General features: G+C 41.1%; 1 protein-coding gene across 1 annotated transcript; it reads left to right on the top strand.

Moving 5' to 3' along the window:
- Window positions 1-884: 884 nt before the first annotated feature.
- On the top strand, window positions 885-4,767 carry LOC110685077 (MADS-box transcription factor 23-like). Its single transcript, XM_021861540.1, has 8 exons — window positions 885-1,083; window positions 2,586-2,661; window positions 3,084-3,145; window positions 3,359-3,458; window positions 3,601-3,642; window positions 3,733-3,816; window positions 3,913-4,064; window positions 4,362-4,767. Exons 1-8 carry the CDS (start codon window positions 902-904, stop codon window positions 4,375-4,377), a joined length of 714 nt encoding a protein of 237 aa, XP_021717232.1. The 5' UTR covers window positions 885-901; the 3' UTR covers window positions 4,378-4,767.
- Window positions 4,768-16,529: the final 11,762 nt, after the last annotated feature.

Below are 16,529 nucleotides of genomic sequence, written 5' to 3'. Positions count from 1 at the left end.
GTTTAGAGAGCCACAAGGGTAGGAGTGAGAATCGATCCCAGGAGAAGGAGGCTCTAACCACTTGAGCTATCCCTCTTGTTTTCATTATTGTTTGTTCTTTAACTATTTTACCAATTTTTATTGGGTTTTATAATGGGGATTAAAATTTTGAATTATGAGTTTGTAGAGAACCCATTAATTTTAGGGTTACAAAATTTTAAAGAATAATTAAAATTTAATTATTCATGGGATAATAGATCGAAAAACTCTTGAGTATGATTAAAGAGTCGTTCATTAATCGAGAACCGGAATCTTCCAAGTGTAAAATACGTGTCTTGATTAATCAAATGATATATAGGTACTTTAAATTCAGAAGTAGCCGTATAGTAGTAATTTAAAACCCCGTGACAATTGCTAACCAATCATTAAACAAAACAAACAATTCAATACACCCTTTGTATCCATATTTTTGCCAAACTCGTACACTACATATAACTTAGAAAAACAGTCATCAAGTTTATTTCCAACAGAAGAAAAGCTGAATATTTTGCGCAGTAGTACAACAAAGCCAGCAACCAGCACTTGTACAAACTAAGTCAAATCATCTAAATTTCTCTAATTTTAAACAACTTCTGAATCAAAACATCAACTTAATTTCCAGATTTAGTAAGTTTTCATCTTTCTTTCTTTAATTTTTATACATTTAACCCTCTTTTTCTTCGGGTTTTACATATCTTTTTAATGATTTCGATCTACAATATATAAATCATTATAATGTACTGGATTTTATTTATTTAATTTTATTTTGGTAATGATTGCTAGATATTCCTTCCTAGGTTCTTTATACTCTTATTGACTTTATTTTTGCTCAAAAATAATTTTTCTTAAAAATTTTGCAGGAAAAATTAGAGAAAAGGAAAAAATGGGGAGAGGAAAGCTTGTGATACAAAGAATTGATAATACAACAAGCAGACAAGTAACGTTTTCGAAACGAAGGAGTGGATTAATTAAGAAAGCGAGGGAGCTTTCAATACTTTGTGATGCTCAAGTTGGATTGATTATATTTTCAAGTACTGGAAAACTCTATGAATTTGCCAACACCAAGTATGTAACTATAATTTATTTATTTATTTTTTAAATTTTGAAAGTAACTATAAATTCTAGTATGACTTCATTGAGAAATTTTACAGATTTTTTTTGTATAGTGATGTTTTTTTCTTTTAATTTAATTTCTAGGGTTAAATTAGGGCTTTTCTTGATCAATTTAATGTCTTTCTAGTCAAAACCCTAATGTTAGTTCCTGATAATGCCTTTAATTACTTTCATTCTCCAATATGTTTTTGATAGTTAAATGAATAATTAATTATAAAAATAGAAATGTATTCCGTATAGAATGTTTGAGGTTATAAATTGATTTGTAATTATTCGATGTGGATGTCAACTACGCTATAATTTTGTTGATGAAATCGCGGGTAGTCCTCAAAGATCTGGATTTGATTTTCGTCAACATCACTTCCCTAATTCCCTTTCCTTATGTGATTCCGACAAATTATTTATGAGAGAATAGCTTGAATTGTATTGATGATCTTGGCTATTATTTATAGCCTATAAAAGATAGCCTACACAATATAAACTCTATTACTAAGATATATTATTATCCTAAATATAATATCATGAGATCTATATGGAAAATATATCACAACAATATATTTTCCTATATTACTAACAACCTCCCGCAATCGTAACGGCAGTAACACGAACGTTACGATTGGAAATTCAAATTTTGTTAAAGTCGATCGAGTTGCACCTCTATGTTGATGTCGCCTTCAATTTTTTTTTTATTATTTAAAAAAAAGAACTTTTGAATTGCTACCACGGCCCTTTGCTGGTGTCCATGGTCTTCTGTCACGGCCCTTTGCTGGTGTCCATGGTCTTCTGTCACGACCCTTTGCTGGTGTCCATGGTTTTTTTTTTCACGGCCCTTTGCTGGTGTCCGTGGTCTTCTTTGCCACGACCCTTTGCTGGTGTCCGTAATCTTCTTCTGCCACGACCCTTCGCTGGTGTCCGTAATCTTCTTCTATATATATATACAGCATATATAATATAGCCTATAAAAGATAGCCTACACAATATAAACTCTATTACTAAGATATATTATTATCCTAAATATAATATGCCACGACCCTTCGCTGGTGTCCGTAATCTTTTTCTATATATATATATATATATATATATATATATATATATATATATATATATATATATATATATATATATATATAGCATATATAATATAGCCTATAAAAGATAGCCTATCAATATAAACTCTATTACTAAGATATATTATTATCCTAAATATAATATCATGAGATCTATATGGAAAATATATCACAAGAATATATTTTCCTATATTACTAACAGATTCCCTATATAAACCCAAAAGACGAAAAAAGACTGCTTTCACACTGTCATCTATGATTGTAGACAGCAACAGCCAACAGATGAATATAATGATCCTTTTTACTTAGTTTTTTTTTGGGTACAATTTCAATCAATTAAAAAAAGCAACATGATAATTAATTGTTTATATGTGTATCTAATTTCAGCATGAGATCAGTGATAGAGAGATACCATAATACACATGATTGTGTTCTACAACCAACTTCGGCTGATGATCTTAAGGTACTTACCTTTCCCTTTTTCGATCTTGCTTGCATCACTAACTCATTTTCGCGGCTAGATTATTAGCATTACATATGGTATGAACTATGAAGTACTACCTCTGTTAACTATTATTTGCAACAAAGGAATATTTTATATCTCACAAATAGTACCCCTTTGTTGCAAATAATAGTTAACGGAGGTAGTATATAACTTTTGTTTAGACTTGAAAAATGTGGTATTTTTGTAGCATGATGAGTCACATTCTAGTGAATTTTTGTGACATATACACTAACATCATATATTGTTGTTTGTGATTTATCAACTAATACGATCATGTTATAATTTTTATTAATTACCTTATTATAGATAAAATTCAGCTTAAGTTTATTATTATCATTAAATAAACTTTTTTTCCCTTAATTTTTAATCTTGGTCTCTAGTTTTGGCAAAGGGAGGCAGCACAGCTTAGGCACCAACTGCAGCTTTTAGAAGAGAGCCACAGGTAGAAAAACTCTTATAATTTCTACCACTAAATTTGTTTTCTTATGATTTTGGACATTTGAAAAAGAAAAATATATTGATATAATTTACAAATTATAGTTAAGTCCAGTAGTCTACTATATTTACTAATCAAATTAAAAATACATTAGCCTACTAATTGAAATATAATTACAAGAATCGATTAATTAAGCACGGTGTTGCACCCTATATACAGAAAACTAATGGGTGAAGATCTTTCAAATTTGAGCATCAAAGACCTCCAGAGTTTAGAAAATCAATTGGAAGCTAGTTTAAAGGGTGTCCGAATGCAAAAGGTAGTACTCGTAATTGATTGCCTTCTTTGTTCTTAGATAATCTTTTTGTTTATATACTATCACACGTACTAATATCACTTAAATTGAAATGACACTAATAGTAATAATAATAATTGTTGCAATTGCATGATATTGTTGGCAGGATCAACTTCTAGCAGATGAAATTACAGATCTGAAGCGAAATGTATGTCTGATATAAACCTTACAAAGAGTAGTAACTGAAATTATATCCTTAATTAGTCGCGGTTTTATTGAGCTTAATTATTGTTTGCAGGGAGGTCTTACACGTCAAGAAAATATTCAACTTCATCAGAAGCTTCACATTGTAAAACAAGAAAATTCGGATCTTAGAAACAAGGTAGTCTTAGTACTTGTGTTAATTAATAATTACAAAAAAAAAAAAAAAAATTCAGTTACAAAACTTTAATTGATTAGAAATTACGTATCTGATCAGTTGAACGGGACATACAAGGAGCATCAAGCATATCAACGACCACACACGTCAATAAGTGTTCAAAGTGAGCGTTATGTACCAGTTCGTCTTCAGCTAAGCCAACCACAACCACTCAACATTGATGCATCAGCAAGAACTACGACGAAGCTAGGGTAAATTTTTTTCGAATTTTTTTTACTGTAATCAGGGTCTGTTCACATTTATTGAGTTGAACTGAACTGAACTGATTGAAATTGAACTGAACTGAACTGAATAGAACTGAAATGAATAATTTATGACAGAAGGCAATTAGGAACTGAACTGGAATGAAATGAAGCTGAAGTGAACAGACCCTCAGTCTGCCAGAATTCTATAATTTCTAGGATATGTTCGCATTAACAAGATCTTGATACTAATATATATTATATTAACTTGACTGATATATTATAATTTTGTTATATCATCTGCAGGTTACAATTGCAATAGCAAAGACAAATCGACCTCTTTCAAGTCTTGACTCGAGAACAAATTACATAGAGAGTTACCACATCAACTACACATCATTTATTTGATGCTCGATCTTGTTGTATGATATCCATTTAGCATTTTTCGATTGTCATTGTAGGAGATTTAAGAGTAATTTACACGAAACTACGTACAAAAATACAAAGTACTAATATAATTAAGTATAACTTATGTAACACCAACTAGTACATGTTGAGTTTACTGAATAGCTGAACTTATGAAATTCCAAACAATTGCGCTTTTCTAGCTAGCTAGATTATTTCGAGTTCGATCATTGGAGAAGAGATTGGTTTTATATATATGTTCATGAACATGCTACAGTAATGGAGTTAGAATGTTTATACAATTGAAGTAGTGAGCTTTGCTTAATGAACTTTTGTTATGTTGCAATTAATGGGATTTCAATTCATTTTATTAACAACTTTAATTTGTCGGATTATATCCACTGCACGCCCTTGATAAATTACTTCCTTTGTTTCCTTAAAATTGCAACATTATGACTTTTGCATTGTATACGTACACACCAACTTGATCACGTGTCTATACTGTTTTACTGGTGTTTGGGTCCAATTTAGTCCAATTGGGCCTAGGCATTAAATGATCCAATTAAAAGCCCAAGGTCAAGGTTCAACTCTCCAATTGTGCTAAAGTCAAAGGTCAGCCCTCAAAGCAAGCCAATTGGGCTAAGGCCCAACCTCTCCATGTATGAAGAGGTATAAAAGCCATCAATATTCATACATTCAGGCATATATTCACAGATTCATATATTCATAGATTCATATATTCTCATATACTCAAATAAAGCCTCAAGCAACAAATTCTCTTGCATAGTGTTCTCTTTCTACACATTGTACTGACTTTAGCATCGGAGGGGCCTTCCTCGGCAACACCCCCGAGGCTAGTTTACGTGTGTTTACTGTGCAGGAAACCTTCGGCCCAACATAACTTGGACCGAATCCAGTCTTCTCCGTTTCAGCGGACCTTCGGCAAGGTCCCATTGTTTTCACCCGAAACAATTTGGCGCCGTCTGTGGGGACGACTTTCAAAAATCTTTAAGCCAAATTTCTAACCAAGATCATCTTGCAATTATCTTAGTAGCAATGGCTAAGAACCGCAAGAGCAAAAGCCTCCGTCAAGGAGCGGGCGAAAAGCCTAAAACCCCTACACCATCACCCTCGCCGGACCGGAACTCTCCCAAGGGTGCCAGCTCGGGGGAGGATCATACAAGGAGGATTCCCTTTCTCCCGTAATTCATGACTCTCATTATAGGCCGAGTCACTCTCGGTCTAGCAGGGGTGAGTCCGATCATAGGACACATTCAGTGCCCCAAAGCCAACCATCGGCTGTGCGCCCTCATTCCCATACTCGGCCGAGGACCCCTTTGACGGGGCCCAGCTCGGAAGAGGTGGCAAGAGCGCTGGCAGTGCTCATGGAGGCGATGAGGGCACAAAATATGCCACCACCTCGTGATCGAACTCCTCCGCATACCCGGCATCAGCGGAGGAAGTTAGACCATGATGGTGGGAAGCTTCCTTCCTTCCGGGAACTGGAAAAGTGGGAAGAGGATTCCTGGAAAAATGAAAAAGAGAGGAAAAAGAACCCTCAATTTTTAAAAGGATCCTCATCCTCAAGACCAGAAGCGCATAAGAGCAGCAGCTCAGCTTCTCGGCCAGAATCTACTCACCGAGAACCTGAGACTGTTCGCCGAAGCGTCCTTGACCGACTCGGCGGCAAGGAACCGAGCGTGCGCAGTCGCCTCTCGTTCCCTGCAGCCGAGGCCCAAACTTCCCAGCCAGGGACGAAAACCACTCCTACCTCTCTAAGAGGGCGGAGCGCGGTCCCTTCGGCCAGGAACAAGGGCAAGGCCGTTATGCTACCCGCCAGTTCACCATTCAAGCAATGGATACTGGAAGAGCGCGTACCCACGGTTAAAATACCGTCGCACATCACATATGACGGGACCTCGGATCCGAAGGATCACGTGGCCTTGTATGAGACTCATATGCATCTTTGCCCCAGATCCGAAGCGACTTGGTGCAAATATTTCCCAACCACTCTCAAGGGGGTCGCGCAAGCGTGGATCTCCAAGGGAGTAAGGCAAGGCTCCATAACAGGGTGGGATGATCTGTCCTCCAAGTTCAGGAGCAAGTTTTCCACGGCAAACCGCCGAGAGAAGACTACTGCAGAGCTCATGAGTCTACAACAGGGGGAAACCGAAAGCCTCTGAGACTATCTGACCCGTTTCAGTAACGAGTCATCCAGCGTCTCTCAGCTGGACCAGGGGCTAGCCGTTTTTGCAATGCAGAATGGCCTTCAGCCCGGAAAGTTCCTAGACTTCATGGTCATGCATACCCCGCAGACCTTGGAGGAAGCTCTGAATGCCTCGAATAAGTTCATCCGAGCCGAAGAATGGAACAAAGAGAAAACCCAACCTCAATTTGGGGGAGGGAAACAAAGACAAATACCCTTGTCTGAAGGCCAAGGCCATAAGGTAAAGGGAAAGTCAAAGGCCTCGGAGCAATCTTTGGCCAGCGACCCAAAGAAGGAAAGATCTGCCTCATACACAGGCAGATACGAGTCCTACACTCCGCTCTCTCTTCCACGCGCCAAAATTTACAGCGTGACGAAGGAGGAGCAGAGTTACCGAAAGCCGAGACCACTCCCAGAGTGGTATCAGCGAAAAAATAAAAATCAGTGGTGCGAGTTCCACGAGTCTTCGGGACACAACACTGAGGAGTGTATCCAACTGAAGGACCAGATAGAGGACATGGTCCGGAAGGGATACTTGAAAAAATACATCGCGGATCACCGCGAGAAAAAAGAATCCGAGAAGTCAGCAAAGGACTCTCGGCAAGACCTCGACTTCCCCCGGAAGAACAGTAAAAAGCCGGAGGGGAAATTCCCTCCGATCAATGTTATCTCGGGAGGAATATACTCTCGGAGGGAGTACAAGCGACACCTTAGAGCTTTGACTCACCAGGTGAACAACGCTGACATTCAATCTCCCCAGTCGCCGGTGCCGAACATGACGTTCACAGCCGCCGACTGCCGGGGGATTACGTTCCCTCACGAGGATCCGTTGGTGATCATCGCCACGGTGGCCAACCACGACGTCAGTAAGGTCCTTGTTGACGGTGGCAGCGGAGCAAACATTCTGTTCCGAAAGGCCTACAATCAAATCAAGCTGAAGCCCAAGCACCTTACGCCGGTACCCTACCCGGTATCCGGGTTCAACGGGGCTTCAACTTATCCAGATGGGAAGGTGACACTTCCTGTCACCATCGGCTGCGATGAGGCAGCCAGGAACGTCATGATTGAATTTTTGGTAATTGACGCTCCTTCAGTGTACAACGTGATTTTGGGGAGACCCATAATTCATAAGATCCAAGGGGTCGTCTCAACTTATCATCAGCTGATGATTTACGTCTCAGACGCCGGCTTCCCCGAAAGGATACAGGGCAACCAAAAGGACGCCCGAAGGTGCAACTACCTCAAGCCATCCAGTAGCCGCCCATATGACGACAAGGATGAGGAGGAGAAAGAAAAAGAAAGAGAGCCAAGCACAAAAAAGCCGAAAGGCCTAAGTGCTTCGGCCCAAGGATCTGTACCCAGAGTTAAAGGGCCCGAAAGGGAAAAGGCTAGCTCTTCAGCCGAGCCGCAAGACTCAGAGAGCCAGCCGAAGAACAAAAAGACTGGGACACCTGCTGACATTGGTAGCAGGCCAGATTATGAAGAGTCCAGTCCATCAGCAATGGACATGGACCAACAGACTGAAACAATTGAGTTGACCGAAGGAGACGTTGAGAAATGTGTAACAATCGGGATGGACCTTGATCCGAACACCCGTTGTGAACTTATTCAGCTCCTTCGAGACAACAGAGATGTGTTTGCTTTCTCGGCAGCTGATATGCCCGGGATAAGTTCAGACCTCATCTCCCATAAGCTTAATGTTGACCCAACGTGTCGACCAGTTAAGCAAAAGAAGCGGAATTACTCCGCCAATAAGAACCGAGATATCGCAGCCGAGGTCAAAAAATTGCTGGAGGCAGGATTCATCGAACCTTGCCAATATCTAGAATGGCTGGCAAATGTGGTGATGGTTCAGAAGGCCAATGGTACCTGGAGGATGTGCGTTGACTTCACGGACCTAAATAAGGCTTGTCCAAAGGATTTCTATCCCTTGCCGAGGATCGATCAGCTAGTCGATTCGACAAGTGGCCATGCCTTGCTTAGTTTCATGGACGCGTTCTCGGGGTATCATCAGATCTTTATGCACCCCGACGATCGAGCAAAGACATCATTCGTCACGAACGCTGGTGTGTACAATTACAAAATGATGCCCTTTGGATTGAAAAATGCGGGGGCAACCTATCAAAGGCTGGTGGATCAAGTTTTTGCCGATCAAAAGGGCCGAAACATGGAAGTCTATGTTGACGATTCGATCGTCAAAAGCAAAAAACCAGAGGACCATGTAAAGGACCTGGCTGAAACTTTCGCCACCTTGAGAAAGCATCAAATGAAGCTGAATCCGAAGAAGTGTGTCTTCGGCGTGAAGTCAGGGAAATTCCTTGGGTTCATAGTCAGCAAAAGGGGGATTGATGCCAATCCCTCTAAAGTTAAAGCGACGCTCGACCTTCCTGAGCCGAAAACGAAGCGGGATGTTCAGCGGCTCACCGGAAGAATGGCAGCCCTCTCGAGGTTCATTTCCAGAGCTTCGGATAAGGGGTTACCTTTCTTCAAAGCCCTGAAACTCCCGAAAACAAAAGAGCTCGTTTGGGAGGAAGAGCAAAAAGACGCCTTTAAACAGCTTCGAGAGCATCTGGCTCAACTCCCAACGCTGGCTAGCCCAGCTGAAGGAGAAACTTTGTACCTATATGTGGCCGTTAGCCCAGCCACCATCAGCGCAGTATTGCTGAAGGAAGAAAGTAAAAGTCAGCAACCGATCTACTTCGTCAGTCATACACTGACGGATGCCGAAACTCGCTATCCTCTACTCGAGAAAGTCGCTTTCGCGGTAGTAGTAGCTGCTCGGAAGCTGAGGCCCTATTTTGATTGCCATCAGATAGTGGTCTTAACTGATCAGCCGTTGGAAAAAGTTCTCGGCAAGGTTGAAAAATCTGGTAGGCTAGCCAAGTGGGCTTTTGAGCTCACCGAATTCAGCATCAGCTACCGTCCGAGGGCTGCCATTAAGGCTCAAGCTCTAGCGGATTTCTTGGCCGAATGGTCATACCAAGAAGCGCTAGACAGTGAAAAGAAAGTCTGGACCGTGTTTACGGATGGATCTTCCACCGAAAACGGTTCGGGGGTAGGAGTAGTGATAACTTCTCCCGAAGGCAAATCCTTTGAGTATGCACTAAAGTTTTCTTTTAAGGCCTCGAACAATGAAGCCGAGTATGAGGCAGCAATCGCCGGCCTAGAATTGTGCATCTCCCTGGAAGCCGATCATGTCTGCCTAAAAACAGACTCTCAGCTAGTTTCATATCAGATCAGTGGCAGCTACGAGGCCAAAGAGCCCTCCATGATAGCTTATCTTGCCAAGATCAAATCAGTCATTGCAGAGCTGAAAACTTTTGAGGTTCAGCTGATCCCAAGGGGTCAGAATACTCAAGCCGATGCACTCTCCAAACTTGCCAGTTCATCTCTTACCGAGCTGAACAGATCTGTATATGTAGAAGTGCGTCGAGAGAGAAGTGTCGACGAAGCACCTGAAGTGTGCTGCGCTGACCCAGAGCCTAGTTGGACGGACCCCATCCTAGCTTTCAAGCTTCGGGGAGAAACTCCCGAAGAGAAAGCTTTGGCCTCCAAGATGAAGAGAACCAGCTCTAGGTTCATTGTCTTCAGGGGGGAACTTCTGAAAAAGTCCTTCTCAGCCCCATTGCTGAAATGCGTGGGACCAACAGATGCAGATTATATCCTACGGGAGATTCACCTCGGCATCCGTGGGAACCACATTGGGGGAAGAACCTTAGCCCACAAGGCATTGAGGGTTGAATATTACTGGCCCACCATGATCGCAGATGCTAAGGAGCTGGTTCGGAAATGCGAAAAATGTCAAAAATACGCTCCAGTTATCCATCAGCCAGCAAGGGATCTTCAGCCGATCCTTAATCCACTCCCGTTTGCCCAATGGGGACTGGATATACTGGGACCATTTCCAGAGGTTGTGTACCAGAAAAAATGACTGATAGTTGGAGTTGACTACTTCAGTAAATGGATCGAGGCCGAAGCAGCCTCGAACATTATAGAGCAAACTGTTAGAAAATTTATCTGGCAGAATATCATCACTCGCTTTGGCATCCCGAGAGTATTTGTCTTCGATCATGGGAGACAATTTGATAACTTACCGCTGAAGCGGTATACAGATCAGTTCGGCATCAAACTGGCATATTCAGCGGTATGCCACCCGCAAAGTAACGGACAAGCCGAAGCTGCAAATAAACAGATCTTAAATGCCCTCAAGAAGAGGGTGGAAGATCAAAAGTCCAAGTGGCTGGAGGAGCTCCCTGGAACCCTTTGGTCCCTTCGGACAACTGAAAAAGAGGCAACGGGCCATTCACCTTTTGAACTGGTGTATGGTGCCGAAGCCGTCCTTCCAGTGGAAATTGGCTCTGAGAGCCTTCGAGTGCACCACTTCTCGGCTGAGAATGAGCGACTGATAACTTGCTATTTGATACGATTTTAGGGTGTTTTGAACCTAGTTTACTTGATATAAATTGCGTTTTGGTTCATTTTTACTCTATTATTATGCAATTCTTGTGTATCCTATGCTTCACGGGTTGTTGGTGTTTTTGTTGAGATTCTAGGTTCAAAAGAACGACCAAATGGAGCCCATGGATACAAAGCCGAGGTTAGAAGCAAGAAGATGGATGAAAGAAGCCAAGGAAAGGAGCATTATAGAAGAAAAGATGAAAAAAAGGGGTTTAGAAGACCCTGCACGGCTGTGCCAGACCTTGCACGTCCGTGCAGGAGGTTCCAGAAAGCTTCAGCAAGCTGCCAAGGCCTGCACGGCCGTGCTTAGTCTGGCACGTCCGTGCAGAAGAGGGTGCACGACCGTGCCAGACTTTGCACGTCCGTGCAGAAGTGCTCCAGAAACTCAGAACATTCTGCCAAGGCCTGCATGGACGTGCCAAATTAAGCACGTCCGTGCAGATGTAGCTGCACGTCCGTGCCAATATCTGCACGTCCGTGCGGAACTGCTCGATTCTTAGCAGTACGTTCTGCCTCAATTCTGCCCCCTCTGCACGTCCGTGCCAAATCTGGCACGTCCGTGCAGACCTGCAGTCGAACTCCTTCCTTGTTTTCTCCGTCCTTTTTATTTGGGGGTCATATAAATACCCCTTTAGAGCTCATTTGTACGGGGGAGGCAGTTTTTCAGAGCTTTTCTCTTAGTTTGTAGTCTTAGAACATTAAATTCTCAAATCATTAGTTAGTTCTCAATTATTAGCTTGGAATTATTCAAATTCAATCATTGTAGAAGACAAAATCCACCATTGTTGCTCACCTTGAAGCTTCATAGTAATCATTTCTTACTCATCTTTTCTACTTCTCATTACTTTGTTGTTAATTATTGGCTAGTTCTTGCATGTTTTGGATTGTTAATTAGCTTAATCCTTAGTTTGAATTTGTTCATGAATTGCTTGAAATCTTTAATTGCTTTAACCCCCATGGATTGTGAGTAGTCTAAATTCTAGGGTTTGGGCAAAACCCTCAATGTAGTCACTAATTACTTGTTGCATGTGCTAATTTGGTTGTTGTGGGATGTTAATTAGTTGAGCTTAAGTGGTTTAATTGCTTAGTTCTTGTATATGGCCATTGCTAGAACTATTTATCCAAGCTTTCTCAACGAAGGATCGAGAGATGAACTTGAGTTAGCTCCCTTATGCTTGATTGACCCGAAATGCCATGAGAATAGGGATTACCGGTCAAGGGAATGTTTATGTCATCGTGATTATGCTTTAACACTTGTTTTATGCTATGTAACCACGAGAGTAGGTCGTATTCATGATTCAAGTAATCCCTCTAGCTTGAGAGAGTAGTTGGGTGCTTTAGATGACTTCCCCTAATTTATCCCATTAATTTACCTTGATTGTTGCATGCTAATTGTGATTTGTGATGAAGTTGAGTGGTATAACCCAAGCCCTAGATTCCTCTTAATATTGTTAACCTCCTCTTAGCTTAGTTGAATTGTGTTAGAAGAAGTTACTAAAAACCAACCCAATTTAGAATTCGTTTAGCTTATTTAAACGGTAGTACTCGGTGGTTGATTCAACGCCTCTCTTGGGTTCGACCCTTTCTTACCCTTACTATTGTTAGTGAGACCAAGATAGGAATTATTATCTTTGGTAGGCTCGACGACGGCCTATCAAGTTTTGGCGCCGTTGCCGGGGAGGCAAAGTCACATTGAATGTATTATTGTTGAATGAGACTAGATGTGTGTATATGTATAGTAGTTTTCTTACCTTAATTTTTGTTTATGTGTGTTTAAATTGCGATAGTCATTGCTAACGTTTTTCTTAGCTTTGTTTGACTTTGCATGACACGAAAGAGTAAGCAATCACCGCTTATTCCCGTTGATCCAGAGCTAAATAGGACTTTGAGAAACGTGAGGAGACTCTTGCAAGGCACACCCGAGTTTTCCATTGTATATTCGGATTCCGATCCGGAAGAGGTTTTTGGAACTAACGAAGAAGATAACATGGGAGAGAATCCTCCTCAACCATTGTTAAGAGACTATGACCACCCCAACGCATTCCAACTTCGGAGTGGCATACGTCTTCCCACCACAAATGCAAACAACTTTGAACTTTCACCTCAACTCATCCGTATGATTCAAAGCGATCAATTCGGAGGTAGTCCTCATGAGTGTCCTTTTGCTCATTTGGACAACTTTCTTGAGTTGTGTACAACTATCAAGCAAAACAACATTTCGGAAGAGTTCATCCGTATGCACATGTTTCAATTCTCCCTCCGTGATAAAGCAAAACATTGGTTGAGAACGGTTGAAGAGGGATCATTGAGTACATGGGACGAAGTCACTAGAGCCTTTCTTGGAAAGTATTGTCCTCCGGAAAAGACCGTCGAACTAAGAAGAAAGATCACAAACTTCAACCAAGAGGTTGATGAAACTTTGAGTGAAGCATGGGAGCGGTTCAAAGATTATACTAGAGCATGCCCTCACCACGGTTTCACCTCATGGATCATAGTGCAAAGCTTTTATGATGGTCTTACTCCTACCTCAAGGGCCAACCTTGATTCGGGAGCCGGAGGTAGCCTTAAAAAGCTATCGGTTGACGAGGCCTACAAAATGATTGAGGAAGTGGCTAAGCATTATGCTTATGGAGGTGATAAAAGGCAAGGTCAACCCAAGAAGGGCGGTAAGCATGATCTTGAAGCAATAGATCTTATTGCTTCCAAGGTTGATATGTTAGCTCGAAAGCTAGATCAAGTGAACAATGTCCCCGGTAGCTTCTCCCCACAAGTCATGTCTTGTGAGACTTGTGGAGGAAATGACCACTTGGCATCCTATTGCAACACTACAACGGAGCATGTGGCTTCACTTGGTAGGAATGATCCTTACTCCCAAACTTTTAACCAAGGTTGGAAACAACATCCAAATTTTGGGTGGAAACAACCCAATCAAGCTCCCCCTCCTCAAAACAATTACAACCAAGCTCCTCCTTACAATCAACCCCCTACACAACAACAAGCTCCCTATCGCCACCCCAATCAAAGAGACAATGTCCAACAAAGACCCCAATACAATCAAGCCCCTCCTCCTCCAAAATCCAACATTGAATCCGTTTTGGAAACCTTCATGACCCAACAAATCAAGATCAATGGGGAAGTTAGTAGCTCAATTCAACAACTCCAAGCACACAACAAGATGATTGAAAGTCAATTATCTCAAATTGCACAACAAGTTGGGTGCACCTCTAACCCCGGTGGTCAATTTCCAAGCACAACGGTAATGAATCCAAAAGAGCAAGCGAAATCAATCACCTTGATTATGGAAGGGGGGTATGAAACTCCAATTATGAGAGAAAATGTTGCCAAAAAGGGAGATGAGGGAGATAGTTGGGTAGATGAAAGTGAGTTTGAAAATGAAGTGAGTGAGGAGGCGAGAGGAAGGTCAAAAATGAGTGATGAGGGTGCCTCAAAGAGAGATGAGGGAGAAGTGAAGAGTCAAGCTCCATTGAGAGCATATGAGCCTCATATTCCATTCCCTCATAGAATGATAGAGAAGATGCTAAATGAGAAACTTTCTAAGTTCCTTGATGAAATGGAAGGACTTCAATCAAACATTCCACTTCTCCATGCTTTGTCTCAAATGCCTACATATGCAAAGTTTTTGAAAAATATTCTTTCTAACAAGAGTAGGCTTGAGGAGAGTGATTCTATCTCTCTTCCAACGGAGATAAGTGCTATTCCTCAAAATGAGCAATATGACGGTTTCTTACTAAAAAAAAATAAAAATAAAATAACAATAAAATAAAAAAAAATTATAATAGCAAAGACCCCCCCCCCCCATACTCACAATTCTCACTCCTCTTTCATACTCAAATTCTCCTTCATCCTCCATACTCCATACTTCATACTATTCCTTCAAACTCCATACTTCCTATTTCTCACTCTTCAAACTCCATTTTTCACTTAAATCCCAACTCAAATCTACAATTTTCACTCCTCTTTCAACCTTCTTCACAAATTACTACCCCTTTTCACCATCAAAACCCCAAAGTACCAAAATTTTCTCAAACCCTAACTTTCAAAATTGATTTGGGGGTTTCTTGAATTTTGATTCTTTAAGCAAATTGGGTGAACAAGGACCATCAATAAACAACAAGGAGTACTAGAAAGGTTCATTTGCGGGTTCTACACCCACGATATTCTTGGTATAATCTTTCTAATCTCAAGTTCTTCCTTTGTAGTTTAAATGCTTGTTGGTCGATTTTATGAGTAGTAATAGTTGAAATTGTTGACATTTTGTTAAGTAATTGTGATTGTTGATAGTTTAGTAGTATAAAAAAAAAAAAAAATTTGCGTGAATTGAGAGCATTGAAATTTTGGTTGGTGATAGGTTTGTGTGAGTATGGATGCTTTTGGTGTTGGATTGTTGATTTGTTGTTGGTAAATTGTGCACATTGACAATTTTGATGTTTGATTGTTTGAATTGATAAGATCATTGTTGGTAAATTTCAATTTTCGGGCTTGTTCTTGTTGTGTGTTGGTTAGGTGGAAGACTTAGAGCCTTGTGTGTTCAAATACTTGTTCATTAGGTGTTGTGCTTGCTTGAAGTGTTCTAAAACTTTTTTTTGATCATGTCAAGAAGAAACCAACCAAGAAACACCTCATCCGCTAGGCTTAGAAACCCTCCACCACCATCAACCGTCGAACCACCACAAGTGGACACCCTAGGTATTGTCTTTAATAATTCGGATTTCATGGAAAGCTACCTAAGAATTAGTAGGAGAAGAATTCGGCCAACGAAATTTTACAACCATGAGGTAGCCGAAGCCTTAGGCGTAGAGAATGATGTGAGGCAACTTTTTTTTCAAACCGGTGTCCCAAATTGGTTAGAAATGCATGCTAACACCTATAAACGGCTTACCTTAGAATTCCTCTCCTCACTATATGTCCACCGAGATAACCGCAACAACCCCCGTTACCTGACCTTCCAATTGATGAACACCCATCACAAGATGACCATAGAACAAGTGAACCAAGCATTTGGGTGGCCAACGGATGGCAAATTTGGACCTAAGGATAAGCCTTCCCGAAAGCATAACTCGGGATCTTTTTGGAGAAAAATCACCGGCCTATTTACTAGAGATCCTAGGACCGACAAGGCCACGGCCATAGTACACCCCGCCTTTAGACTATCCCAGCGCCTAATAGCTAATACTATTTTTGCTAGGGGAGATAGTTTGGGTGTAGTTTCTAACCGTGAGTTGCTTTTTCTTTGGCACTTGAGTGAGGGTGACGAGAGGTTGAACTTAGGGGCTTGGCTTGTAGACCACCTAGATGATGTATCCTCGGGGAGTGGAGTGATAACAATTGGGGGGATGATCACTATTATTGCTGCTTTTCTCGATCTTAATTTTGCAGATTTGGAA

Source organism: Chenopodium quinoa, unplaced genomic scaffold, assembly GCF_001683475.1.
Source record: "Chenopodium quinoa cultivar QQ74 unplaced genomic scaffold, ASM168347v1, whole genome shotgun sequence".
Classification (NCBI taxonomy): domain Eukaryota; kingdom Viridiplantae; phylum Streptophyta; class Magnoliopsida; order Caryophyllales; family Amaranthaceae; genus Chenopodium; species Chenopodium quinoa.
This window is presented reverse-complemented; position numbering and strand designations above follow the sequence as displayed.

Excerpts from the sequence above, each read along its gene's own strand:
- LOC110685077 (XM_021861540.1), top strand. The coding sequence starts at position 902 with ATGGGGAGAGGAAAGCTTGTGATACAAAGAATTGATAATACAACAAGC. Across the intron at positions 2,662-3,083 it reads CTTCGGCTGATGATCTTAAG|TTTTGGCAAAGGGAGGCAGC; the intron begins GTACTTACCTTT and ends CTTGGTCTCTAG. Across the intron at positions 3,817-3,912 it reads ATTCGGATCTTAGAAACAAG|TTGAACGGGACATACAAGGA; the intron begins GTAGTCTTAGTA and ends GTATCTGATCAG.